This window comes from Heterodontus francisci, chromosome 36 (genome assembly GCF_036365525.1).
Source record: "Heterodontus francisci isolate sHetFra1 chromosome 36, sHetFra1.hap1, whole genome shotgun sequence".
NCBI classification, from domain to species: Eukaryota; Metazoa; Chordata; class Chondrichthyes; order Heterodontiformes; family Heterodontidae; genus Heterodontus; species Heterodontus francisci.
In genome coordinates this window covers 21,504,679-21,532,631 of record NC_090406.1, presented here as the reverse complement: position 1 = coordinate 21,532,631, position 27,953 = coordinate 21,504,679, and the positions used below count along the sequence as shown (strand labels likewise).

Here is a 27,953-nt window from a genome sequence, read left to right as displayed (position 1 = left end):
GTAAAAGTTGTTATCGAATAGCACAACCCAAATAGTGAAGCAAGTACAAAGAGTAAGGCCCTCCCACTTCCCCAAAGGGAATTTCAATTGCGCTTTTCCAATTTGGACACACCACCCACAACACAGATAAAGACACCCCCAAAATAAAGTGACCAAGACCTCTGTATGAAGGCAGTGACCAAGGTAGGAGACCCTCCACTAGCCAGACTGTAACATAGGACAGACTATAACCACCTCCTGCCCGCTCACCTCGGTCAGCTGTTAAGGGCTGCCCGTCACCCTCCAGCTTCTCCCTCGGCTTCTGGCTGCGGTGCCTGAAGTGACAATAAGGCCGGTTACAGGAGCCGCCGCCGCCATCGTCGTCGTCGTCGTCGCCGCCGTAAAACGGGCACTCGATGCTGCGGAAAAACTCGGTGGAACGCAGCATTCTGCACTCAGGTCCCGGCTTCGGGAACAAGGCATAATCCCCGAGAGAATAACCGTTATTTAAAAGGTACAATCACAGGCCGGTGAGGGTAAAGCGGCCTTCACTCCCGAAAGGCCCTCTCACTCACTGCGCTCCACCCGCCCCCCGCCGCCATCTTGGCTCCTTCCAGCCGCTGACGTCACGGAGCGGCCTCTTGGCCTAAACAGACATGAAGGAGCCATGGAAAATAGAGGAGAGAGACTTGTATTTACATAGCTCCTTTCACCATAGGACACCCCAAAGCGCTTTACAGCCAATGACGTACTTTCGAGGTGTGGTCATTTGTTGTAATGGAGGAAAGGCCCCAGCCAATTTGTGCACAGCCAGCTCTCACAAACAGCAACCTGATTATGACTTTGTGATGTTGATTGAGGGGTAAATGTTGTCCAGGGTAGTGGGGCTAATTCTTCTTTAAAATCACACCATGGAATTATTTACATCCACCTGAAAGGGCAGACAGGGCCTCATTTTAACATCTCATTCAAAAGACAGCATCTACCAACAGTGCAGCACTCCCTTAGTACTGCACTAGAATGTCAACCTAGATCTTTTGTGCTTAAGTCCTAGACGTCCCACAATCTTCTGACTCAGAGGCAAGACTACAACCAACTGAGCCGCAGCTATCAGAAGGGAAGGAATAAAGGCATCTTTATGTATAATCTGCAATTTAAAAAAAAATCTCCATGATTTATATAATCCAGAAACCTTGTCAACGTCAAGGAAGTGTTCTGATGAAAGATTAACTCTGATTCTCTCTGCACAGATGTTGCCTGACCTGCTGAGTATTTGCAGCATTTTTCTGTTTTTAGCTCAGATCGCCAGCATCCACAATATTTTTGCTTTTAACATCAAGGAAATGTCAGGTATGCCGCAACAGCAAATAGCAGGCAGGTTGCAAACTCAATCAATTGTTCATTCAAAATTAGTTTTGTCTCATCCTCTCCTGAACATGCTGCCTTATTAGTACCAGCTGAAGCTCACTTTGTAGCACTTCACCTCTGAATCAAAAGGTTATGGGTTCCAGGTCCTGCTCCTTGAGCACCAAAATCAAGGTTTGGCACTCCAGTGTAGGACTGACGGAGGGTGGCACTGTTAGAGGTGCTGCCTTTTGGATGAGACATTAAATGAGGCCCTGTCTGCCCAGATGGACATAAAAGATTCCACAGTACTATTTCGAAGAAGGGCAGGGGAGCTATCTCTGGTATCCTGACTAATATTTATCTCTCAATCAAGATCACGAAAACAGATTATTTGGTTATTATCACATTGCTGTTTAGAATTAGTTTAGTTTAGAGATACAGCAATGAAACAGGCCCTTCGGCCCACCGAGTCTGTGCCGACCATCAACCACCCATTCATACTAATCCTACACTAATTCCATATCCCTACCACATCCCCACCTGTCCCTATATTTCCCTACCACCTACCTATACTAGGGGCAATTGCTAATGGCCAATTTACCTATCAACCTGCAAGTCTTTGGCATGTGGGAGGAAACCGGAGCACCCGGAGAAAACCCACGCAGACACAGGGAGAACTTGCAAACTCCACACAGGCAGTACCCAGAATTGAACCCGGGTCCCTGGAGCTGTGAGGCTGCGTGCTAACCACTGCGCCACTGTTTGTTATTGCTATGCGCAAATTGGCAGCCACGTCTCCTACATTATAATGGTGACTACACTTCAAAAGTACTTCATTGGCTATAAAGCACTTCGGAACATCCTGTGGTCATGAAAGATGCTATATAAATGCAAGTCTTTCTATTCTCTCTAATAATCAGTGGCAGAGCCAGTCTGGGTGTGGGGTCAGGTCGGGAAGTCATGACTCCTCCCCAATTACTTTGGAGCGCTCCCTTCATTGTGCACCTAGGAACCTTTGTCATCCATCTTTGGATTGCAAGCCCGTGTGGTTCTAGACTTGGCTTTTGAAGTAAGTTTGCATTCCCCAGATCCAAGTTCGATCCCCTTCCTGCTGAGTTAAACAAACCTTGAGTTTAACACCACACCCCCATCAGATATATCTAGCTCTGCTGCTACTTATTATGGTACAGTTCAATAGGTGTCAGCAACCCTTCAATACCTTACCCAAGTGAGGATGTTCTTTATGTTAACACCTGGACAGTCAAACATTGGCATGCTATTCAGTCATGGAGGGCATCATAGCTGAGCACTATCATCCTCATTGGACATTCATGTGGTGGAAACAGAGCTCAATCATAGAAAGTTTCTGTATTATGTTTATTTGTTTCTCGGATATTTTGAGTTAATTTTTATTTTGGGCGTTAGTGTATAATGAGCGATATTGGCTGAGTCGCCCTTTATACAACTCTCCGGATTTATTAAAAAGTTACTGGTGGATGAACCAATATCACCCATTTTACACTATCGCCCAAATTCCAAACTCTACCCACATTGTGTGTTTTAAAATTGACTATGTAAAGATGCTTTTTTTTAAAAAAAGTTCCTTTGTTTTTTGTGGTAAAAAGATAATCAAATATTGTTATTGAAAATCTATATTTCTATGGGAGGCTGTATGGGTTAGCTATTTTTCCAGTGAGAAGTCATTGCATATATATTCACTATTTACTTGCATCAAAAATTCCCTCCTGTCTTTCAAATATTAAATACACCTGAAACAGCTGACCAGCATTCTAGAGCTTTTCTTGTGACCAAACTATTTGATATGCGAGTCAGTATCAAAATCAGTTCATTTATAAGAATGTCTAGAGATCTGCTATCCACCTAAATGGTTCAAGGCCCACTCCAGGACTTGAGCACAAAAATCAAGGCTGACACTTCAGTGCAGTACCGATGGAATTCTGCATTGTTGGAGCTGCCATTTTTTAAATGAGACATTAAATCGAGGCCCCACCTGCCCTTTCAGGTAGACGCAAAAGATCCCGTGGCACCAGTTTGAAGAATAGCAAAGTGTCCTCGTCAATATAGGGCCTGTTTCAGTGCTGTATCTCTAATCTAATCTAAAAAAAAAATATTTATCTTTCAATCAACATCAAAACACAGATTATCTGATCATGATCACATTGCTGTTTATGGGAGCTTGCTGCGCACAAATTGGGGGGACAGGGGGTGGTTGGGGCATCGGGGGCAGCCCTCCATTGATCAGGAAGGTATCCCCCCCACCAGTCCGTCAGAAAGCTGCCTACTTTTAACAGGCAGTTTTTCTCAGGCCAGGGCCCAGCATCCCGCTCTTTTGGGTGGGGGGGGGGGGGGGGTAAAATTCCGGCCTTTGGATCTTTCATTATTTTCAAGAGAGTTCAAAGTGTAATTTAAATGTAGTACAGATTATTTGCTGTAATATTTTGCTTCTGTGTAATTATACATTATTTAAAGAAATTCAACAATCAGTTTTAGCCTGAATGAAATGGTCTGATACTACCATTCAGGGGGCAGACAGGAAAATGTGATAGGCAACCTTAATGGCTCTTCTATCGTATCCTATACATGATGTGTATAAGGTTATGAATTTCAGGTTGAAGGAGGTGCAAATCTGCTTATGGAAACTGCTTGTCTGCTATGAACTTGAATCAGAAAGCATTGAGCGAAAGCCTGAGTTGTAACAATTCACATGTATTCACTTTACAGCAAAGGTTAACTGAATTGCAATCAGGAATAAGATCCTTGGTCAATTTTTCCCTCCTTACATTAGGGGTGCTGAGGCCAATTGTAATGCTCCATTGCTGACACAGCCCCCTTACTTTAACATCACCTGCAACCCCACAACTCCTAACAAGAAGAAAATGAAGCACAGCAAGGTCATGGAAACACGGTCACTTCCAAGTTACCATCCAAGTGACATACCATCCTATCGTTTTGTCGTCATCATTAATGGGCCAAAATTTAGGAATTCCATTGTGGGAGCACCATCACCACACAGAGTTACCAAATTTGGTCAGACATATTCCTGGAGAAAAAAAAACAAGAAATGCTGGAACCACTCAGCAGGTCTGGCAGCATCTGTGAAAAGAGAAGCAGAGTTAACGTTTCGGGTCAGTGACCCTTCTTCGGAACTGACAAATATTAGAAAACTCACAGGTTATAAGCAAGTGAGGTGGGGGTGGGGCAAGAGATAACAAAGGAGGTCTAGATTGGACCAGGCCACATAGCTGACCAAAAGGTCACGGAGCAAAGGCAAACAATATGTTAATGGTGTGTTGAAAGAGATTTCATTGCCTGACCTCCTACCACCTGACCCAATAAAACTATCTTTACTCCCTATCACCAATATTTTTATAACTAATAAATAAAAGTGTTGAAAGAAACTGAGGTAAACCCACAATTGTTTTAATGTCCTCATGATTTGTTTCCCAGGTTGCCTGCAGCAGAGTCCTGGAGATTAATATTTAATTCCTGAAGACTCCAGGACAGTCCCGGAGGATTGGCAACCCTTTCACCACAGGGATTGCAGCAGCTCAAGGACAAGGCCCACTGTCATCTTAAGGCAACTAAGGATAAGCAATGAATTATGCATTGCCATTTCACTCAACCAAACTGAAAAAAAAGGCTAAGATTAGCAAATTCAATTCCAGACCTGGAACCGAGGAATCTGAAGGTGACATATTCCTTTTTTAAAAAGAAATTTTCATGGATAGGCATTTAATAGAGCTATAGAGTCATAACAGCACAGAAGGAGGCCATTCAGCCCATCAAGTCCATGCCGGCTCTATATAGAGCAATCCAATCAGTCCCATTCCCCCCACTCAATCCCCGTAGCTCTGCAAGTTTTTTTCCCTCAAGTGCCCATCCAGTTTCCTTTTGAAATCATTCATGTCTCCATTTCCACCACCCTCATAGGCACGAGTTCCAGGTCATTGCCACTCACTGCATAAAAAAGTTCTTCCTCACATCCCCCCTGCATTTCTTACCCAAAACTTTAAATCTGTGTCCCCTAGTCCTTGTACCAAGAGCTATTGGAAACAGCTTTTCTTCACCTACCCTATCTAAACCTGTCATAATCTTGTACACCTCTATCAAATATCCTCTCAACCACCTTTGCCCCAAGGAGAATAAACCCAGCTTTTCCAAACTAACCTCGTAGTTAAAATCCCCCATTGCTGGAGCCATTCTGGTAAACCTGAAGTGCTGTAACCTGCAAGGTTACGGACCAGGTACTAGAAGGTGGTATGAGATTGGGCGGCTAGTTTTTTCAGCCGGCACAGACACAATGGGCTGAATGGTCCCTTTCTGTGCCGTAACATTTCTATGGCTTTATGGTTTCTAAATCTCCTCTGCACCCTCTCAAGGATCCTCATAGCCTTCCTAAAATGTAGTGACCAGAACTGGATGCAATACTATAGATTCTGCCTAACCAGAGCTTTATAAAGGCTCTGTATAACTTCCCTGCTTTTGTACTCAATACCTCTATTTATGAAGCTCAAGATCCCATATGCTTTGCTAACTGCTCTGTCAATATGTCCCACTACCTTCAAAGATCTATGCACAGGAACCCCTCTGTCCCTGTACACTCTTTAGAACTGTGCCATTAAGTCTCTCCCTATCCCTTCTACCAAAATGCATCACCTCACCCTTCTCTGTGATAAATTCCATCTGCCACTTGTCTTCCCATTCTGCTAGCCTATCTCTGTTCTGTTGCAGTCAATTGGTATCATCATCACTGTCTGCCACACCTCCAAGTGTGGTGTCATCGGCAAATTTTGAAATTCTACTCTGTATTCCAATATTGTCTACCATCCTCCAGTCTGGAAAACAACCATTTACCATGACTCGCTGTTCTCTGTCATTAAGCCAAATTTATTTTTATCCAAGTTGACACCGACCTTCCTATTACAAGAGCCTCGATTTTGTTTAACCAACCACTTTGTTGCAAATTCATTCATTATTTGTAAATTTAAAATATGAAAATACAAAATAACTATGATTTTGCAATATTGGAAAATGTAGCAATTCACATAAGCACCTGATATTGCTTTCTTGAAACTTTTATTGCCAGACAGGTATGTCATAGGAATGTAAGAACAGTCGGCCATTCAGCCCCTCAAGCCTATTCCACCATGCAGTGAGATGATGGCTCATCTGTAGTTTAACTCCATCTACCCACCTTGATTCCGTATCCCTTAATACCCTTGCCTAACAAACATCTATCAATCTCAGGTTTTAAATTTTCAATTCACCTAGCCTCAATAGTCTTTGGGGAGAGAGCTCCAGATTTCCACTACTCTTTGTGTGCATCACCCCTGAACTGTCTTGATCTAATTTTAAGGTTATGCAGGAACAGGAGACTCTCACACATGTGCTTGCTCTTAAAACAATTTGACTCTCTTCATGCACACACATATATGTTCTCCCAGTCTCCCAGTCGCTCGTGACCAGCATTTCTCTTTTTTGAGAGGGGAAAGGACCAAATATAGGATCTTTCTAGTACATAATTTAAAATAAAAGGGCACCTACCTTCAAAAGTGACTTTCTTATAATATCCTTCATTGACATTTGCATATTTTCAACAGCATGTCATTTTACAGCCACTGACATAATTTTCCGTGGCAACAGGTCTCTCAATATTAGGAAAGATTACATAAAGTGAGCTTTTTCTTCAGTAAGTAAACAGTTTAACTGGAGTTGCTATAGGAAATGTTCAATCATTTTATCAAATATTTTATTTCGTATATCTTCATTTACTAACCAACACTCCCTGCTATAGTAACAACAAAAAAAGATAAAATATTGAAAGCTATGAGTTTTGAAGCTTTTTTAAATAAAGTTCCATATGTTGTAGCAGGTCAATGATGCAAATGAGCTGCCCTATTGCTTTCAAGCACGTTTGGACAGGCAGAGATCGAGGAGGCAAAAAAATAGTTTGTGTTTGTTAGTGAGAGAGAGGCTCTACTCTCACTATACTTAATGATGTCACTTTAAATTGTACAGCACCTTTCTCAGTCATGTGCTCCTGGCTTTATCTGACTACTTCAGTACCAACCACATAGTTGACTAATCTTACAAATCATGAGATGAATGTGTATGACTGCACGACATTCACTTGATCCTGATTAAGGAGTCTGAGCTGACATTTACACTCGGTCTGCTGTTTGAGTTGAATGTCGCCTGGCTCACACAACTTGTCGCAAGAAAGAACAAAAATTGGCCTCCATTTCAGAAACATGATTAAGAATATCTAAATTATCACAATACACCATGTTTCAGGGGTAAAATTATCTTACCACTATAAAAATAAAATAAATGTTAAGTATTTACACTTGGATTAATTAAACTAACAACTGTTAGAATATGTTCCTCTGATGTTTCCTGATTTTATTAGATTATTACAGACAGAGCCATGGCTTCAGAGCAGTATTAAAGTACAGCTGGTTCCTGTTTAACATAAAATTATATTCATGGACAGGAACCTATACTCAGCTACTAGAATGCAAAACAATAAAATGGCTGACGAACCACATATTAAATTAGCCTACAAGCATAGCTTATGGTTTGAGGCTTTTAATGAATAAAATGTTATTTGCTTTAGATTGAACCACAAACTGAAAGAGGATATGGTTAATTATATAAACTAGACTGATATCCAGGCCAGCATGTATAGTAGCATCATAAAGCCTGATAAAATTGTTCCACCAGTAGCAAATTTATCTGGTGAATAGCTTGGACATACAGACCCGGAAGGCCCCAAGTTCAATCTCTCATCTGTAGGTTAGCTGATTTCAGCTGGGATGGCTCAGATTCGATAGAGAAAAATTGGCTAGTGTTCCAGTTCCTGACTGCTAGCTAGAAACCCCTCATGTAAGTGCACACATGTGGACATTGGATGAAGATAGCATGAAGTTAAACTATGATATTTCCTGCAGTCGAATTGCAGACCGATACTCACTGTCAAGGTTCATACACAAAATCGTGTTTGCTTAATAGCAGCAGTGACAGAAACTTAGGAACAGCTTGCTTGCCTTTCTCCCCAGCTGGAGAGGCCTGAAGACTTTTTAGTCCTTCTTAGATATGCAAGTTATGCAGGGAGGCTGGATGGTACCCAATATAAAATTTCTGTTCAAGAAGTAAGAGGAGAATAAACCAGCCTACTAAATACAGTTAGTCCTAGGAAAACTCTTATAATCCATAATTCAAGATCAAATTAGTCAGTATTTATACATTCATAAAATTATCAAATACAGCCAGCATAGATTTGATAAAGCCAAGACATATTTGCCAAATGTAATTGAAGTGAATAATTATATAAATAAATGGAAAGTTTGGCGAACTATGAAATGGGCAACAGGTGAAAGATGCACTTTGATGCAGAGATTTGTCAGTTCATGCATCTCAGTAGGAAAAACATGGAATGCATAAATTCAATATAAAGATCCCAAAAGTTGTGGAGGAATGGAGATACCTATGGGTGCAAGTACAATAATTCCTTGAAAGTGTGTTGTAGGAAAAGTGACCTAAAAAGAGGTTTTTTTTAAGTAGCCTAAATAATATTTTAAATCACATTTCTCAGCTATAGCAAAACTGAGAGAGTTAAAATTACAACCCTGGAATGTTAGACAACATGGGATTGAAAGCCCAATGGGCCTGCACCACCAGTGTAATTGTGGCAGAGCAGGCCTCATGACTTCCCAAATCTAAGGCCACAGATTGAGGACATGGTTGAGGTAGGTCTCCTGTGCCTGAGATCCATTCTGAGGTGCTTATCCCAATCTGTTTCTATAACGTGCAGTAGCCTGTAATCTCACCACTCCATGGACCTAGAGGCCCAATCCAGGAACGTGGGCAAATGGCAGGTTTGAACTCTTCAGCTCTTACGAGTGCCAAACTTAATTATTATTAAGATAATTGATTCATTTGGAGATTGATTACCTTAGTCTAGGCAGCATCTGGATACTTTACAAGGGTCTCACCAAAATTCATACAAGCTTTCAGCAGGCTAGAGTTTAGTTGGTGCCTTTTAAGGGCATACTGAGTGGAATTATCTGGGAAGCCCGGAATTTTCTCGACTTGCCCCAAGATGTAGGGAGAGCAGGCAGGAGACTCATTTGCTTCAGCCCACGGCAATTTAAAGTGAAACTTAGAATGGGATGGAAACCCTGCAGAACCAGGCTCCATGACAAATTCCAACTCCCACTGAACAATTTGCTCATTCTATGCTCTGGCCCCGAATCAGGAGTTTGGCTGCTAAACCATCAAGGCTAAGAAGTGAATGTACGCTCTTCCAACAGATAAGACTGTAATGATGTTCTGTTCTAATCAAGTCTAAGAGAAACACATTGAAATATCAAATAGGTTAACCTTGCTTGGCTGATTAAAATTTAACATTAAAGGTCGCTGAACTGTGTCTGTACAGAATGAATGACACTTAAAAATTGACAAACGAATCATCTTGGATGATCAACAATAAATAAATATGGTCAAGTGAGGAGGGGTCAAAGGGCTTCCCTCTTTTCCCTCTCCTTGTTTGACCACAACGGGTATTTTTTTCTTAAAGTGGATGTACTGGTTAATTCAATAGGTGTTTGATTAACTTGCTATGATCATAACAAGAACCAATCGGACAGGTTTTCTTGAGTTAACAAAGAGGTTAACTTTATTGTACCCAAACCGAACTAATAAAAATATTAAATAACGTGTCAACTTTCATTCGCACACACACACAAATACGTTACAGAGTGGGGAAAGGTAGATTGGTTGAGTCAGAGTCCATAAAAAAGGTATATAGTCTGTGGGGTTTGGTGATTCGGCTGGCTTCTAGCTGAATTCGGTGGTCCTGAGGCTTTTAGTTTGAAGAGATAGATGACTGGTCCGGTGGGTGTCTTGGAGACAGCGATGCAGATGATTTCCTCCAAAGGGATTTCTTACTGTAGCCGGAGTATGCAAAGGTGGTCAGTTAACAGACAGGATTTGAAAGCTTTCAAGCTGGAATGGAGAGAGAGAGACCCCCACTTGGGTCTGCATGTGTCAGAGTCCAATTGCTTTTCCTCTGCTGCAGAGAAAGCACCAGCTTAAACCCATAGATGGGGAGGGGCTTGTCATATGACAGTCACTCTGATTCAAAACATAGCAGCTAGCAGTATTTCTCTCTTGCTAAAAAGAAAAAGAACAAGCAATTCCCTTAAGCTTCCCGGGTCTTGGTTCTTGCTGGGAAATGCAGCCATTTTCTCTCCCTCCTCTCAGTCCTTTGCAATGTAGGATACAGTGTTGCAAATTAGGTGATCATCTTTCTTAGCTGGTCTTTTAAAAAATGTCTTTAAAAAAAATAAATTCAGTTCTCCAGTCGGTGGATTAAGGAAAATTATCTTTCAAGAAAGCACATTGGCGTAACAGGTGGGGAAAGGGGTGTGGTTGGGAAATTATTTGCATAAAAGATGGGGCTTTTCACACCCAAAGTATAAATTAAATGTAGCTACAGAAAGTTGAAGTGAGTAGAAAGAAGCCGGGAGATGTTGTGAGAAATCTAATAGAGTTCATTCAATATATTTTGGGAAGATCTACATCATTGCAACCAATCTGTATTCCAGTGATGCAGAATAAAACTCTATGGCTTAGAAATTAGTCTCATTTTCATTAGCTCATTTTCAGCTAAACTTACTTAATTGTCTATAATGGGCCATAACAAGTGCAATTGCAAAGAATGCTTCAGACACACATAAAAAAAATATAAATCTGAACTGAATAGCAAAAACAGGCAAGCAACACATCTGTGCGGGTACACACACTCACACTCTCTCCACTATACCAAAATCAGTTACTCCTCCTCAGAGGTTGACAGGTCTGTCATCTACCTCATTATTTTTTGCCATTCTATTTTGCCCTCTGTTTCAGATTCCGCTATCATATAATTTGTTCCTTTCTTTCAATTTTGATTTCAGAGCAGACATTTATGTGGTGGACAACCTCTCCATGTTTTCGAGGCTAGGTTGGTTTCTAGAATTTTGTACCCAGACCAAAAGAATTGGCATCCTTCTTTATAATTTTGGTATCCGTTAGTCATAGGTCTTCCAGATTCCACTTGCTAAAATAAGTTTTTTTCCCCTGTTGAGAGCTGGCGCTTCCATCTCCAACCATTATAGTTTACTGTGTTCCTGGGCCCTATCATTAAGAGTACATGCTAAAGCATATATACCTGGTAATGTCAAATGCAGTCTATTTAAGTTTTATACAAGATTTACACAGTTGTGCAGTGGTTAGCACCGCAGCCTCACAGCTCCAGGGACCCATGTTCAATTCTGGGTACTGCCTGTACGGAGTTTGCAAGTTCTCCCTGTGACGGCATGAGTTTTCGCCGGGTGCTCCGGTTTCCTCCCACTGCCAAAGACTTGCAGGTGATAGGCAAATTGGCCATTGTAAATTGCCCCTAGTGTAGGTAGGTGGTAGAGAATGTGGGATTACTGTAGGGTTAGTATAAATGGGTGGTTCTTGGTTGGCACAGACTTGGTGGGCTGAAGGGCCTGTTTCAGTGCTGTATCTCTAAAATAAAAAAATAAAAAATTTGCAATTGCAAAGAATATCTTGATGCAAAGTGCACTGAACCCAGAATAGAATAGCAAATATACTTCATGATGCAATTGCAAAGTGCAGCAACAGATAAACATGTAGTGTGTAACAGCTGCATCAACAGAATGTAACTTTATAGAGTTTGGTTCTTAAAAATAGTAAAAATGAGTTTTGCAAATGTATCAAGATTTTGCGAAAAGTTTCAGATCACAGCAATGGAGCTCAAACTGGTTACGATGTTATGCATTGTGCCAAGCAGGTCTGAACAGGTTGTATGCCCTGGTGTCTGTCTTGCCTTTCCAAATTAATATTGAATAAATACTATTGTATGTATTTAATTGTTCCTAAATAATTAAATACTGAGATTGAAAGTAATTCCACTGTTTATTGAGAACAACTCAGCCTATCAAGAAACTTGCTCTGCTCTCAACTATGACACCAGTTATGTGTCCAGCTAAATGCTCCACGTCAGGAGCAAGGCAGAAGGCTACCGCAACGTGGTATAACTTCTAGAAAATTATCTCTTAAAGGCAGCTCAACAAAATTTCATCATAGTTCATTATCTTAATTTTGATATATTCCTCAATATTTTGCCAGTTCCTCATAACAATGGCCCTGAGCTTTTTGTGATGTTTTCAATTTACATCTGTATACTTGAAGGGGAAAACAATTACAAGATTATGTGGAAATGGCAGGACAAAGGAACTACCATATAAACTCATACAAAAGTCGAATTTTTGAGGCTAAAATTTGGGCGGATTGACTTTTATACAAGTCATATTTTCAAACTTTTATAGCCACCATGGCAACGTTCACTGACCCATTCTGCAACTTTACCATCTAATTGCGGCCACTTGCTAGGCTTTCCCCTGACGGCATTTTTATGTTTTGGCATCTTCATGAGCTGTGTGAAAAGCTCTCCAACCTCAGACATTCTTCTCTGATATTTTGAATTCTTTTGCTGTCACACAATTATTCAGCTTCTCCGCACTTGCAACGAATTTTAGTTTAAACTGCACTGTGTATTTCCTGTTCTTCCTTGGCCCATATTGAAAAACTGTGGAGGTCCTAGCTGAACGTTCCGATATTCATACTAGTGCGTGATTAGAATGTTCTGTCTGTGCTCTTAAAGTTAAGGTCCACTTTTACACGAGATATAGGACAAAAATCTGGATTTTTTGACCTAAAGTCATGGGTGGACTCTTACACAAAATTGACTTTTATACGTGTATATACGGTAATTGGATAGCTTTTTCAAAGGGCCTACACAGGCATGATTGACTGAATAGCCTCCTCATCTGCTGTTTCAGTCTACAATTCTGTGCTTCTGGCATGAGGTTAAAAGCAGGAGGCATCATTCATTTTATAATTTTGTAATCTGCAGATCCACTTGTAGAATCCTGAAAGGATTTTGTCATTGAGTGATGAAACCAGCCTTTCTGTCTACACATTTGTTTTCCATTTATGAATTTTTATTAACACAGTTTGAATCCCTTAAGAATGAGTTTTCTATTACCCCCTTCCATAAAATTTGGAATAACTCAAAAGAGGAATCAAAGGCTCGTCTCATTAAACCTTTCTTTGCTAATCTCAGTGCACATCATTGTTGATTCTCTTTTTTCCTTCACGTTGTATCTTCACTGTCACACCTTAACTGGGAACATAGATAAATGTGAGATGATGCATTTTGGTCGGAAGAATAGAAACATTACCTAAACCTTAGAAAATAAGAAACTGAATAGGGTAGAAGAGCAAAGGGATTTAAGGATACAGGTGAATAAATCAGCAAAAGCACCATTGCAGGTCAGCAAAGTCATTAAAAATGCTAATAAAGCACTGAGATTTATTTCTAGGAGTAGAGAATTCAAAAGTAGTGAAGATATGTTACTTGTTAGTGGCAAAGCAACTGTCTGAGTCTGACCCAGACTCACAACATTTGTGTCACCTTTGATCTTTTTGCCAATCACTTTAAATCAGTGTCCTCTTTGACGCATTGGTGAAAGGGTCGAGGGCCAGAGGACACCGATTTAAAGTGATTGGCAAAAGGATCAAAGGTGACATGAGGAAAAACATTTTTATGTGGCGAGTTGTTACATCTGAAATGCACTGCCTGAAAGGGTGGTGGAGGCAGATTCAGTTGTGGCTTTCAAAAGGCAATTGGATAAGCATTTAAAGGAGAAATATATGCAGGGCTATAGGGAAAGAGCAGGGGAGTGGGACGAGCTAAATTGCTCTTGCAGGGAGTCAGCAAGGGATTGATGGACCGAATGGCCTCCTTCTATGCTGTAACGATTCTATGATTCTATAACCCTGGTCAGGCCACACTTAGAGTACTGTGCACAGTACTGGTCTCTGTACCATAAAAAGGATGTATAGGCATATGAACTAGGAGCAGGAGTAGGCCACTCAGTCCCTCAAGCCTGCGCTGCCATTCAATAAGATCATGGCTGATCTGGTTCTAACCTTAACTCCATATTCCTGCCTATCCCCGATAACCTTTCAACCCTTTGCTTATCAAGAATCTAACACTGGACAAAGTGCAGAAAAGAATTACAAGTATGGTTCCCACACTGAGATATAGCTATCGGGAAAAATTGAACAGGTTGGGGCTATTTTCTTTAGATAAGAGTTAGAGGAGACCTGATAGAGATCTTTAAAATTATGACTGGGTTGGACAGGGTAGATGTGGAGAGAATGTTTCTACTTGTGAGAGAATCCAAATCTAGGGATCATAAATACAAGATAGTTACTAATAAATCCAAGAGGGATAGAAGGAGAAATTTCTTCACTCAGAGAGTAGTTGAGGCAAATAGCTTAGAGGCTTTCAAAAGGAAACTAGACAAGTACATGAAGGACAAGGGAATAGAAAGATATGCTGAAATGCTAAGATGAGACAAATGACATGGGAAGAAAGCACAGACTATTTGAGCCAAATTGCCTGTTTCTGTGTTGTATAATCTATGTCTATAGAATTGATGTAATTCAAGTCTGCACTTCTCTGCTTCCTCCTTTGCTCTACGCATACTTGTGCTGGTGCTGTCTCTCCTTTTCTCAGCACAGTGCATGTAGTGGTCTTTTTCACTCTTCAGTTTAAACAGTTTGAACTTGTGTACACAGACCTTATCCTCCTTTTCTTGCTCCATTCCGCTCCCTAGCAACACTCTGAAGCTTAACCAGACTCCTTGCAGCCTTGGTGTCATATTTGCCCCCAAAATGAGCTTCCGACCACATATCCACACCATCACTAAGACTGCCTATTTCCACCTCCGTAACATTGGTCAACTCCATCCCAGCCTTGCCTCATCTGCTGCTGAAACACTCATCCATGCCTTTATTACCTTGACACTTGTCTATTCCAGCGCATCCCTGGCTGTCCTGCCACTTCCTACCCTCCATAAACTTGAGGTCATCCAAAACTCTGCTGCCCATGTCCGAACTCGCGGCAAGTCCTGTTTACCCATCCTCCCTGTTCCTGCCGACCTAGATTGGCTCCCGAATAAGCAACACCTCGATTTTAAATTTCTCATCCTTGTTTTCAAATCCCTCAGTGCCTCGCCCCTCCCTATCTCTGTAATCTCCTCCGGCACTACAACCCTCCGAGATAGCTATGCCCCTCTAATTTTGGCCTCCCGAGCATCCCCAAATTTAATTGCTCCACCATTGGCGGCCATACCTTCAGCTGCCAAGGCTCTATGCTCTGGAAAACCCTCCCTAAACCTCTCTGCCTCTTTTTCCTCCTTTAAGACATTCCTTACATCTTCGACCAAGCTTTTGGCCAACTGCCCGAATATTGCCTTATGTGCCTCGGTGTCAAATTTTGTTTTTTTAATGCTCCTATGAAGCACCTAGGGACATTTTATTAAGATAAAGGTGCTATATAAATAGAAGTTATTGTTGTTATTGGCATTGTCCAGTGCTGGTCTACGGATTTAAACTTCATGTTGTCAGATATATCAATGCGAATTCTCTGTCAATGTCTTTTGCAGATTTTACTCCTTATAACTGCTACTTGCTTCTGATAATTTAAATATTAGATAGGCTGTTTAGTCTGCAAATAACATTTATCCCATCACTGCCGCTATTTATTACAGTTTGAATTTCTCCCCTGAATAAAGATGTTTTTAAAATGCGACTGAGCCTTCTATGATTTGAAATCGGCATCCTTATACATACCATAGAGCCTCAGGGGCCACGTGTAAAGCATAAATGCTTGCATTTATCTGCATACATTTCAAATTGCAGGTGCAACAAATCATAGTGTTCTATCTACACACCAATGAGTCAACAGCACAAAAACAGCCCTTCCCAAAATTCAAAGATCAGTCATGATCGTATTGAATGGCGTAACAGGCTTGATGGGCCATAAGGTCTACTCCTGCTCCTATTTCTTGTGTTTTTGTGTACCATGTATAGTTTAGGATACCCATCTTTAATAATCACTGTACATCATGTGAAGTGTCCACATGATGGAAAGTATCACAATGACAGACGAATGCGCATTATGAATGAATGGCTTGCATTTATATAGCACCTTTCTCGATCACCGGACATCCCAAACCGCTTTACAACCAGTGAAATACTTCTGAAGTGTAGTCACTGTTGTAATGCATAAGAATTATTTAAAGATTAATTAATAAACAAGTAAATTAGAATCAGTCCATGAAGAGTTAAAATACCATTTTTAGATCATGGTTCTTACAAAGTCGCATATGCAGTATGGTTGAAACTGTTCTCTGTGGACAACCTTGATCCAACCTTGTAGGTAGATGACATAAATTTCCAATTTATTCAGAGTTCAAATCTTTTGTCAGGACTAAAACTATGGGGAAATTGCCGAGGATTTAGCCAGTCCAAGGGACTCTGAATTATCTGACTGTCAATCATTCCTGATTAAGGACTTACTATAGTAATAATTATTTTATAGACTACCAAAGAGCAGGCAGTTACATGTCACTGGATTTTGAGCATCTCTTAATGCATTGTGTACTATTTAATTAGCATCCAGGATAGAGTCTCTATATCCTGACTAATTTCCAGGTCAGTCAATCCAGTCTGGTCCTTTAGTTCAGAGGTATCCAAACTACAGTCGCATGTGGTCCCTGAGAATTTGTAATCTGGTGCACAATATCCAAGAAATGTATTTTTGCAGGTAAATTTTTCACTCACTGCTTTGTCCTGTTGAATTTTGTGCGTCTAGAAGTTTGTGAAGGGCTGTTTTTAATGCCGTTGCCTCATTGGTGGGCAGATGGAGCACTATGGTTTGTTGCATCTGCATTTTGAAATATATGCAGAAAAATGCAAGCATTTATACTTTACATGTGGCCCTTGAGGCCCTATGGTATGTATCTAAGTGGACTATGAAAACAAAAAACCTGGACACTCCTAATATATCTGCAACTTGTCTCTAGGCCTTATTTTAAAATTGGGCAACATTTTTGACATTAGTTATTTAGAAATGTTATCAAATATAATATAGGAATCTCCCTATTTTGTCACATCAATTTTCCAATAATTGTTCTTGACTTGGTACTACTTTACAAAAGCAGAATGGAACAAGGCAACATTGCCAAGTCACATTACAAAACAAAGAGAAACACTGAGAGGTGTGAAGTGGAAAAGACAGCCTTGTCTTTGAGAAAGTGCCCTAAGCACTGCAGATGCTCGCCATCAGATGCAGCTGCCTGGGGCATGTGAGACATCTGTTAAAATTCAAGCTCTGTTTTAAAAAAAACAATAACATTGCTGTTCCTTCATCGTCGCTGGATCAAAATCCTGGAACTCTTTACCTAACAGCATTTTGGAAATACATTCACCACACGGAGTTCAGCGGTTCACGAAGGCCCACCAAAAGCATCTCAAGGGCAATAACAACAACAATTTCCACTTATGGCAACTCAGATGTCATATAATTATTGAAATATATGTCAGCCTTGCTAGCAACACCCAGATCCGGAGTACATTTTTTTTTGGATCTTCTCAGTGGTGAATAAAATCTGTTAGAATTTGGATTTCTTCACAACATAGTAACATCTGGCTTAAAATGATAAATTTGTGTTGCCTTTGAGCTATTTTAAACTCTAGTCATCACGCTGCTTGATGGAATAATAAAGAAGCATTAGTCAACTAATTTGGTTCAGCATTGAAGATCCTAATTAAGTACTTTTATACCCAGCTGTTGAATGCATCCAAGACCCATTTTTGTCTGAGTAATAAAGATCTTCAAATTATGCCCTTACCCAAAGAATCAAAGTCCCCTGGTAATCCTTAATTGCAAGAGAACAGTTTGAACAGGCAAATCCTCATCCAATAAGACACTCCTATATGAAGGTTCTGAATCCCAGAAGCTGCAACTCTCTGTTGCAATGGAACCCGCAACAACACAGCTAAGATGCCTAATTTCCAAAGTAGTGTCTCATGAAAAACTACAGAGGCAATAAAGAATGGAGCAGATGTATTTAACACTTCTGTACTATTTTCTCAATCGCAATGCAATTCAAAATCTAATCTGATAAAAACCAGGGTAGAATCTCTGCCAGGGTTCCCCAATTTTCCACTATAGCTTCAGCAGAAAATCAGGAGAACCTCTTCAGAAATTAATGGCGAGACTGTTTAGACTAAATTGTACAGAATTTATAACAAAAAAAATCAAGAGACAGGGTGCTGGATTTTAAGTGCAACTGGGGGTGGGAACAGAAGCGGATGGCTGATGAAAATAGTGGCACCAGCCAGCGTGCTGGTTTCCCATTGCTATTCCCGTTGCTGGGGAGTTTCATCAGGGTGGGGGGAGGCCGGCCCCAACAATCTGCCCGATTCCCAAATAAGTCCAATTAAAGTAGTTAAAGCGCTCAGAGTTGGTATAGGGCCATGTTGAGATTTTGTTGGGGGCTCAGGGGTTGCACAATGGGTCTGGGGCAGACCAAGTGAATGGAGGTGGATACACAGCAGGAAGCCAGTCACGCCTCCCCAAAAAATAAGGTGGGCACATAAAAGGGAGAACAGCTCCCAGGGAGACTCAGCCATAGGCACACAGGTGCCATTGGGTGTGCGCAGGCTGTGGGTTGAGTCTTCTGTATGTGCTCAGTGCAGGGAGTCGTCACTCTCCTGGCATCATGGGGGCATAAGAGGAGGGGCAAAGCTTCCAGACACAATTGGGAGGCCACCTGAGCACAAGGAAGGCAGCAGCTGCCAATGGGAGCAGGCCTCTAAGATTTAGGGTCAGTGGCAATGAGAAGCAACATTTTCCACAGGAAGGACAGAGCTCTGGACATGAAGAGAGGGACGAGGGGCAGGAAGGCAACTGACACCATACCCTCAGCACAGGCTGTAATATGCTGAAGATGGAACTACCTGGACATGTCAGAAAACCAATGCTGCAGAAGACAGCACCTATTCAGGCAGATGGTCACAGAGATTTGTGCCCTCATCGCAAAAGACCTCACACTTTGCAGCACTGTTCTCCATGCCCTGCCAGTAGCTATCAAAGTCACTGTGGTCCTGAACTTCTTTGCTTCTGGCTCCTTCCAAGGATCAGCTGCAGACCTTGGTGGTGTTTTGAAAGCAGCTGCACACCACTGCATCTCACAGTTCTGATGAAAGATCACAGACCTGAAACGGTAACTCTGCTTCTCTCTCCACTGATGTTGCATGCGCTGCTGAGTATTTCCAGGACTTTCTGTTTTTATTTCAGATTTCCAGCATCCGCAGTATTTTGCTTTTATTTATCCCAGGATTTATATTCTTGATTGTGTGTGTAAGACTGTGGGGATGTAGGTGAGAGAATAAGTTTCAGTTACAACACAGAGCACCACCACATCACCCAAACAGAACACTTAGAAAACTAAAATTTCTATTGGTTTTGCAGGTGAGGAAAACATTTTCTGCCCTCAGGAATTTTGCCAAGGCAAATGTGCTCACAATTTACTTCCTTTCCAAACAATGCCTTACAATACATGTTTACAGCACTTCACTGCAAGCTTAGGGCAGCAACACAGAAGTAGAATTCATAGGCCACTGGCAACTGTTCATTGTGCTTTCCAAAAGCAGTGTGAGGAGTCACGTAAGCGCAAATGTTTAAACACAATTATGTAATTGCACAGTGCATATTTAACACTAACCAGTAACAATGATACAAATTTAATGAGAAATTAGATAAGCACATGAGGGAGAACAAAATAGTAGAATATGCTGTTAGGATAGATGAAGAAGGGTGGGAGGAGGCTCATGTGGAGCATAAACACCAGCATAGACCAGATGGACCAAATGATTCTGTACTGTCGACTCGATGTAAGTCATCAACTGGAACAGCACCATCTCCTCTTGCCTTTGACTCTCCCTCTCTTGCTCCATAAAACCATCTGGGTTTTCCTTCTTTTCCCAACTTTCCATTCTCCTTCCCCGGGGAAGGGAGAAGCTACAACTCCACCTTCCCACACTCCAACGTTCAATTATGGCCGACAGCTATTGCACCAAAATTACTGGGTGGCGCAGTGGTTAGCACTGCAGCCTCACAGCTCCAGGGACCCGGGTTCGATTCTGGGTACTGTCTGTGTGGAGTTTGCAAGTTCTCCCTGTGTCTGCGTGGGTTTTCTCCGGGTGCTCCGGTTTCCTCCCACAAGCCAAAAGACTTGCAGGTTGATAGGTAAATTGGCCATTATAAATTGTCACTAGTATAGGTAGGTGGTAGGGAAATATAGGGACAGGTGGGGATGTTTGGTAGGAATATGGGATTAGTGTAGGATTAGTATAAATGGGTGGTTGATGGTCGGCACAGACTCGGTGGGCCGAAGGGCCTGTTTCAGTGCTGTATCTCTAATCTAATCTACTGTGTAAATATCTTCATCTGATTCCATCTATATTTCACAGCCCAGATGATATATAATTATTGTTGAAATTAATAGATAACTAATGTTGTAGTACACCTATTACCTGCTGTCATCCCACTAACATATTCAGAATTACAGCTGCAGGAATTAAATTTGTTCTGAGAACATCCACCATTGGTTTGAAGATATTTGTCGATATTTGTGCCATACATGTAAATGCATTGAAATATCAGAGCTACCAAACATGATGTACCTGTTGCTTGTTTAATGTTACATTTGTAGGGTGAAAATTCTACTCAATGGAGTTTGAGAATGAATAATTGAGTCACAGCGCCCCCACATGGCATTGTTCATAAATTCAATGAATAATGTGACTACAGTTAATTGGTGGGTTAACACTGCTATTTTAACCATCACACCACTCAGATTAGGAAGGGAAAATACACCCAGGGTTCACATCCTGATTGTTTGCTATTACACAAAGATGGCAGGAAATTGTGGGAAAATTCCAAAAAATGTGATACATATTTGAAAATTATAGCCTAGAGGCTACAGAGGTTAACAACATGGTGGTGTTCATTATCTGACAATGCATCTATCCATTGATTCAGATACTCCAACAATCTAGCTCCCAACTCAAAAAACTGATAGCTAAATATCATGACTTATGAAGTAATGCCAAATATTACAGTTACAGTGCAGATGGAGGATGTTATCTGATCATTTTTACTGGGGTTTGCGACCATGAATCAAAACAAAAATCCTTAGTTACAATCTTGGCATATCTTATAAAGGAGAAATACCACAATGGAGTTGAAAGCGATTTGATTAATTGCAGCACAAATGCAAATATTCCTAGACCTGCTCACAGGGTGAAGACTGAAGTGCTTCTGCACTGAGGCTATCAAATGGATTGGTCATTTAGTGAGAATTCAGAGGAAACTCTACCCCCCAATAAGAATAGGAGGAGAAACTGGTCCTGCTTTTGTCCAGAACTCCGAAGGCATCTGACAATAGGAAATGAATGCACAATCTCAGCAATGTAATGAACAAATGGATCTCCACCTATTATGCCTACCCACAAGAGAAGAGGCGTCTGAATGAATGTCTTTGTGTAGCCCTATGGCAAACCTACAGCAAAAACATATCGAAAGAGCTTCAGCAAATGCTAGTTACAATGACAGCTTTGAGAGTGAGGGTGTGGCTCTTGGCGTCAATTTTTGTGCCAGAGCCACTTTGGTAACGTATATGATAATAGGATCAGGAGCAGGTCATTCAGCCCCTTGAGGTGCTCTAACATTCAGTTAACTAATGACTGATCTTTATCTCAACTCCATTTACCTATCTTACATCCTGTGACCTAGATGATTTTGCCAACTCAAAACATTTTGTAGAAAACAGACTATCGTTGTGGATAAAAGCTAAGGGTGCACTTGTTCCGTATCATGGGTGCATGACACTATATGCATCCAAGGATCGTTCCAGCCCAATTACAGATGCACATTTTACCAATTATACTTAATCAATTCAGTACAAATGGACAGAGGATAAAGGATTATACACTACTGCTGAGCTTGATACAGGCAGTGACTCTGACAGCTAAATCTAAACATCCTGGCAGCAAATCTTTCAAATTCACCAGCAAAAATGGGCTGCTTACATTATGCAGAAACCTATCAAGGCTGAGTCAACAATAATGATAACTTTTTGTCATAAAACATCCCAAGGTGCTTTACAGGATCGTTATTAAAATTAGACACTGTGCTACATAAGGAGATATTAGGGCAGATAACCTGAAGTTTGGACAAAGAGGTACGTTTTAAGGGGTGTCTTAAAGGAGAAAAAAAAGGAGGTAGAGAGGCTTGGAGGTTTAGGGAAGGAATTGCAGAGCAAAGGATCTAGGCAGCTGAAGGTACAGCCACTAATGTTGGAGCGATTAAAATTGTGGATGCTCAAGAGGCCAGAATTGAAGCAGAGCAGATATCTCAGAAGGTAGTAGGGCTGGAGGAGATTACAAAGATAGGGAGGGATGAGGCCATGGAGGAATTTGAAAGCTAAGATGAGAATTTTAAAATCAAAGTGCTGCTTTTCTGGGAGCCAGCCTGGCGGGAATTTTGCATGGCTGCGGAGGCCCAGCCCACCAGCTTAAAAGTCAGGGTCAAGCCTGCCTCCGCCGGGCCTGGAAGCCATGCAGAAATTTTATGTGGCCCAAGCCTTTAATTGGCCTCAGGCGGGACTTCCACCCCTCTGAGGCAAGAAGTCCTGCCTCCAAGTGCTGCTGGCCAATCAGGTGACTGGCAGCTCTTCAGTCTCAGCAGTGCCACCAGGAGAGGTGGCCACTGCAGGGACTGCACCCAGTGTGAGGAGCCAGCATGGGCATCGGCCACGAGAAAGCTAAGTGGGGTTTCGGGCCTCGCCAGGGACGATCATCTGGGCCTCGGCAAGGGGAGTGGGAGTCAATCAGGAGGGCGGGAGGAGGTGGTCCAGCAGGAGCAGCTTGTGCGGTTGGGGGGGCCCTTTGTGGGGCGCAGGGTGCCCAGAGGGCCCCCCCTTTGGGCCCGTAAGAAGGCCGCCTGGAACTGATGGGTGGCCTCCTCAGCTGATGAAGTGCCCGGCCACCAATGGTAAAATACCAGCGGCAGCGGGAGGAGGACCTTAAGTGGCAATTAATTGGCCACTTAAGGCCTTCAATTGGCCTGGGGCAGGCAAGCCATTTACCACCTCCCCCGCTGCTGGTAAAATGGCAGCGGGGGCGGGTAGGTGACAGGAAAGCACCCCCGTCTCCAGCCCGCTCCTGGGTGGAAGGGGGCGTAAAATTCTGGCCTACAAGTCAGTGAGTACAGGGGGGATGGTTGAATGGGACTTGGTGCAAGTTAGGACATGGGTAGCAGAGTTTTTGGATTGACCTTAAGGGTAGAATGTGGGTGGCCAGCCAGCAGTGCATTGGAATAGTCAAGTCTAGGGATAACAAAGAACATAAGAATGAGGAGCAGGAGTAGGCAATTCAGCCCCTTGAGCCTGCTCCGCCATTCAATATGATCATGGCTGATCTCATCTCAGCCGCAACTCCACTGTCCTGCATGTTCTCCATAACCCTTCAACCCATTACTAATTAAAAATCTGTCTATCTCCTCCTTAAATTTACTCAATGCCCTGGCATCCACCATACTCTGGGGTAGTGAATTCCACTAGGGATGGCAGGGTTTCAGCAGCAGATGAGCTGAGGTGGGGCGGAGTCAGACTTACGGGGGGTGGAAATAGGGTGTCTTAGTGATGGCACAGCAATGTGGTCAGAAGCTCATCTCAGGGATCAAATAGGACACCATGATTGCGAACAGTCTGGTTCAGCCTCAGACATTTTCCAGGGAGACGGATGAAGTTGGTGGCTAGGGAGCAGAGTTTGTGGTGGAGACCGAATGGCTTCGATCTCCCCAATATTTAGTTGTAGGAAATTTCTGCTCATCCAGTAGTGGATGTCAGACAAGCAGAGACGGTGAAGGTGTCGAGAGAGGTGGTGGTGAGGTAGAGCTGGGTGTGGTCATAGTTCATGTGGAAATTGACATTGTGTTTTTGGATGATGGTGTCAAGGGGCAGCAGTGGATGAGAAGTAGGAGGCGGCCAAGGATAGATTGTTCCAGAACACCAGAGGTAACAGTGTGGGAGTGGAAAGAGAAGTCAATGTAGTAATTCTCTGGCTTTGACTGAAAATGTAAGAACGGCTAGTGCAGTCCCACCCAGCCGACAGTAGAGGGGTTTTGGCGGAAGCTGGTGTGATCAAGGCTCGAAAAGGACGAGGAGGGATAGTTTACCTTTGTCACAGTCACTTCGGATGCCATTTGTGTCTTTGGTTAGAGCCATTTCGGGACTGTGGCAAGAGCGGAAACCTGATTGGAGGATTCAAACATGGAGTTCCAGGGAAGATGGCCACAGATCTGGGAGGCAAAAGCACATTCAAAGACTTTGGAGAGGAAAGAGAGGTTGGAGATGGGTTGGTAGTTTGCGAGGATGGAGGGCTCAAGCTTTGGCTTTTGAAGGAGAGGGGTGATGACAGCAGATTTGAAGGAGAGCAGACAGCATCTGAGAGGAGACAATCATTAACAATATCAGCTAACATGGGAGCTAGGAAGGAAAGTTGGGTTGTCAGCAGTTTAAGTCAAAAACTGCTACAGAATTCAGGTGCTGCCTGACCTGCTGAGTACTTAGAGCATTTTCTGTTTTTATTTCAGATTTCCAGCATCTGCAATATTTTGCTTTTGCTGCCGAATCTTATTTGGTTAGCTGCAATGAATATGGACATGAACTTGGAACAAATGATGGTGGTATCTCAGAATTAATTCAAATATGCTTAAACATGCTTTCAATTTGGTGCATTTCAAAACTGCAAAGGACAGTGAGGATATAAATGTAGACACAAAAAATAATACAGGCACTATAAAAATACTCTGACCGTACTGCATAGACATCTGATTCAAATGTTCCTTCAATACCTTTCCCTCAGGAGCGTTAGGCTACATGCAAGAATGGATGATGTGAACAGAAGATTATGAATGAGAACAAGAACTGGACATTATTTCAAAGGTGCTGACATTTTACTGGGAAGACCTCAACATTAGAAATGCACTAATATTCCATAACTTAGGATCTCTAATTGCCTTTGTTGATGCTTCACTGGGCAGATCCTTGACTGCCATAAGGCAGATGGCCTTGGACAACCTGTACTGGTTACTCTGTATTCATCTATATAATAAAGGTTTTAATCCAGACAGAAAGAGAATCTCAGAAAACAGATAGATAAGACTGCCATTTTGGCTGTCTCTCAAACAAGCTGAATGCAGATGATCATATGGGGAAACTTGTTCTTGAATTGTTAGTGAAGATTCATCTTTTCTTTCAGACTGTTTGATAAATTTTGCGCTCCAGTGTTTACTATGGGAGCGTAGCCAAATGTGGGAACTCATATTCAACTTACTTCTGAGAATCTCTGATTTGAACCTTTTCAGCCTGCTAGAATGCCTCAATGAAACCAGAAAGAAGGTTGCCAAGTCTTGGAATTTAGGACTGTGTTTGGTTACTTCATTTATTTGGTCGGAGAATATATCTTTGGAGAAGGCAGAGAGGGTGGACCCTAGACTGTGAGGACTTGATGAAGGAACCATGCTATCAAACTATCAAGGACTTCCCTAACAAGATCAAGTTGTATATAATGGACCTTAAGTTCTTCCTAAAGTCATGTTTTCATGCTTCCTTTAAAAACAATTAAAAGAATATTCCTAAACTTTCCAGTGGGTCAATGGCTACAGATGTTATTCTACTGTCCTGGAATCAGGAGTCAATAAATAAACTCTAAACAGATGCTCAAATACCTGGTGCATTTTTTTAATGTGTACTTTTCTGATGCTGTTACTTGTGCTATCACAAGTGTATTAATGAAATGTTAGGTCGTGATTTTGATGTTTGACTTCTTTGATGATTTTGGCAAGAAACAATTCGCTCATTCAGCCACTAGCCTACTGTGTGTCCTAAAAGGGGTAGTTGGCCTGTATAACTGTTAACATATTTTGGACTGGTTAATGTAAAACTGTTCAAGCAAACTAAATTTTAGTCATCATATGATACCTAGATATGAACATTAAATCTCCACGTGATTCTTTAATGATGAGTTAAGTGAAAGGGGTTAAAGAATTATCTGGTGCCCTTTGATTAACGTTCCTTACTAGGTTTGTGTGTTTATAAATCACTGTGTTCTGACTGTATACATTCAATCAGAGGGTCAGGAATGCGACCCTGAGCATTGTAAGAGGCAGATTGATTGCTGGAAAGTGGGATTAGATTGGGCGGCGCAGACACGATGGGCTGAATGGCCTCTTTCTGTGCCATAACTTTTCTATGGTTTCTTCTATGGTTTTTACTGATGTGTCAAGTGTTGGTTGACAGGCCTTTCAATTAAAAGCAGGCCTGCATAAATGGTGCTATTGTCCTCCCTGTACGACACTCACCCCAAGTCAACATGCTGGGCAGAATCCCCTGTTGTTGCTGTTGTGATATCGCTTCAACAATGTAAGTATTCCAAACAGCATCATAGGAAGTTATGTCAGTCAGCATGTGATCAGCTAGTTGGAGTTGAGCAAGATACCTAGTCATACGTGGAAGACAGAGCTCTCTTGTAAATGTGTTACTATACAAATAAAGAATCCACAGTTTATGACCACTCAACTTAAGACTGTTTGGTTCCTTATTGCTACATAAAAACAATAACGCAACAGTTGATACCACTCCCTCATGCCTACCCCTAACCTTCATATATTCCTTCTGGCAAAAATTGCAAACGCAACATTCTAAAGAAGGTGCAAATCAGTTTATTTACCTACTCCACGGGCTGGATTTTATGGGCCCCCTGAGATAGAGGGGCCCATAGAATCGCAATGGGTGGCGGGGACTGATGGCCCGCCAAGTGATTTTGCAGGGGGCGGGACAGACTAACAACAGCCTTCCTGCCCAGAGGCCAATTGAGACCCTTAAGTGGCCTATTAACGATCACTTAAGGGCCTCTTTTCACCACTGCTGCAATCAACTTGTAAAACGAAGCATGCTCTCTGCGGGCTTGGGGGAGGGGGGGGGTCCCTCCTCTGTGGGCAATCTGTAGCCAACGGAGGATCCCCGTCAGCAAAACCTCCACCTCCATGGACCCCCTCCCCTTGGATTTCATGCTCAGCCCCCACACCCCCTCACCGGGGCCTTCCAGACTGGTCCCAGTGAGCATGCCTCACCTACCTGTGGTCCGGGGTTCCACTGCTGGGCCTGGGTCCAAGGCCTCTTGCAGTACCTGTTTGGGATAGAAATGCAATACTGTACTAATGTGCCTCCTGGCTTGCTGTAGTCATGTATCCTCTACCATGAGGCACTCACTACTGGCAGCTATCACAAACTCAGTTCTATAAAGATACAGTACAAGCAAGACTGCTGTCCTGTGAGCTCGTAACATGGTGTCAGAGTGGAGCTGAGATTCAGTGTTGAAGAGCTGTATAGAAGCACAGCTTCTGAAAGAATAACAAAGAACAAAGAACAGTACAGCACAGGAACAGGCCATTCGGCCCTCCAAGCCTGCGCCGATCTTGATGCCTGCCTAAGCTAACACCTTCTGCACTTCCGGGGTCCATATCCCTCTATTCCCTTCCTATTCATGTATTTGTCAAGATGTCT

At 42.2% G+C, this 27,953-nt stretch overlaps 1 protein-coding gene and 1 long non-coding RNA gene across 7 annotated transcripts in view; one reads left to right on the top strand and one right to left on the bottom strand.

Annotated features, from left to right (window-relative positions):
• The window catches only part of rexo1 (REX1, RNA exonuclease 1 homolog), a 112,896-nt gene extending 112,305 nt beyond the window's left edge, over positions 1-591 (bottom strand). For all 6 annotated transcript variants that reach the window (XR_010969546.1, XR_010969547.1, XR_010969548.1 and 3 more), the window contains exon 1: positions 250-591. Coding sequence is in view for 3 of the 6 variants with exons in the window: in XM_068016306.1 (XP_067872407.1) it covers positions 250-427 (178 nt within the window). In the remaining 3 variants the exon portion in view is untranslated. The remainder of the gene's footprint in view (positions 1-249) is intronic.
• On the top strand, positions 86-26,966 carry LOC137351655 (uncharacterized). The gene is made up of 3 exons (XR_010969550.1): positions 86-493; positions 4,795-5,035; positions 25,252-26,966. It is a non-coding gene; the product is annotated as an uncharacterized lncRNA (long non-coding RNA).
• Positions 26,967-27,953: the final 987 nt, after the last annotated feature.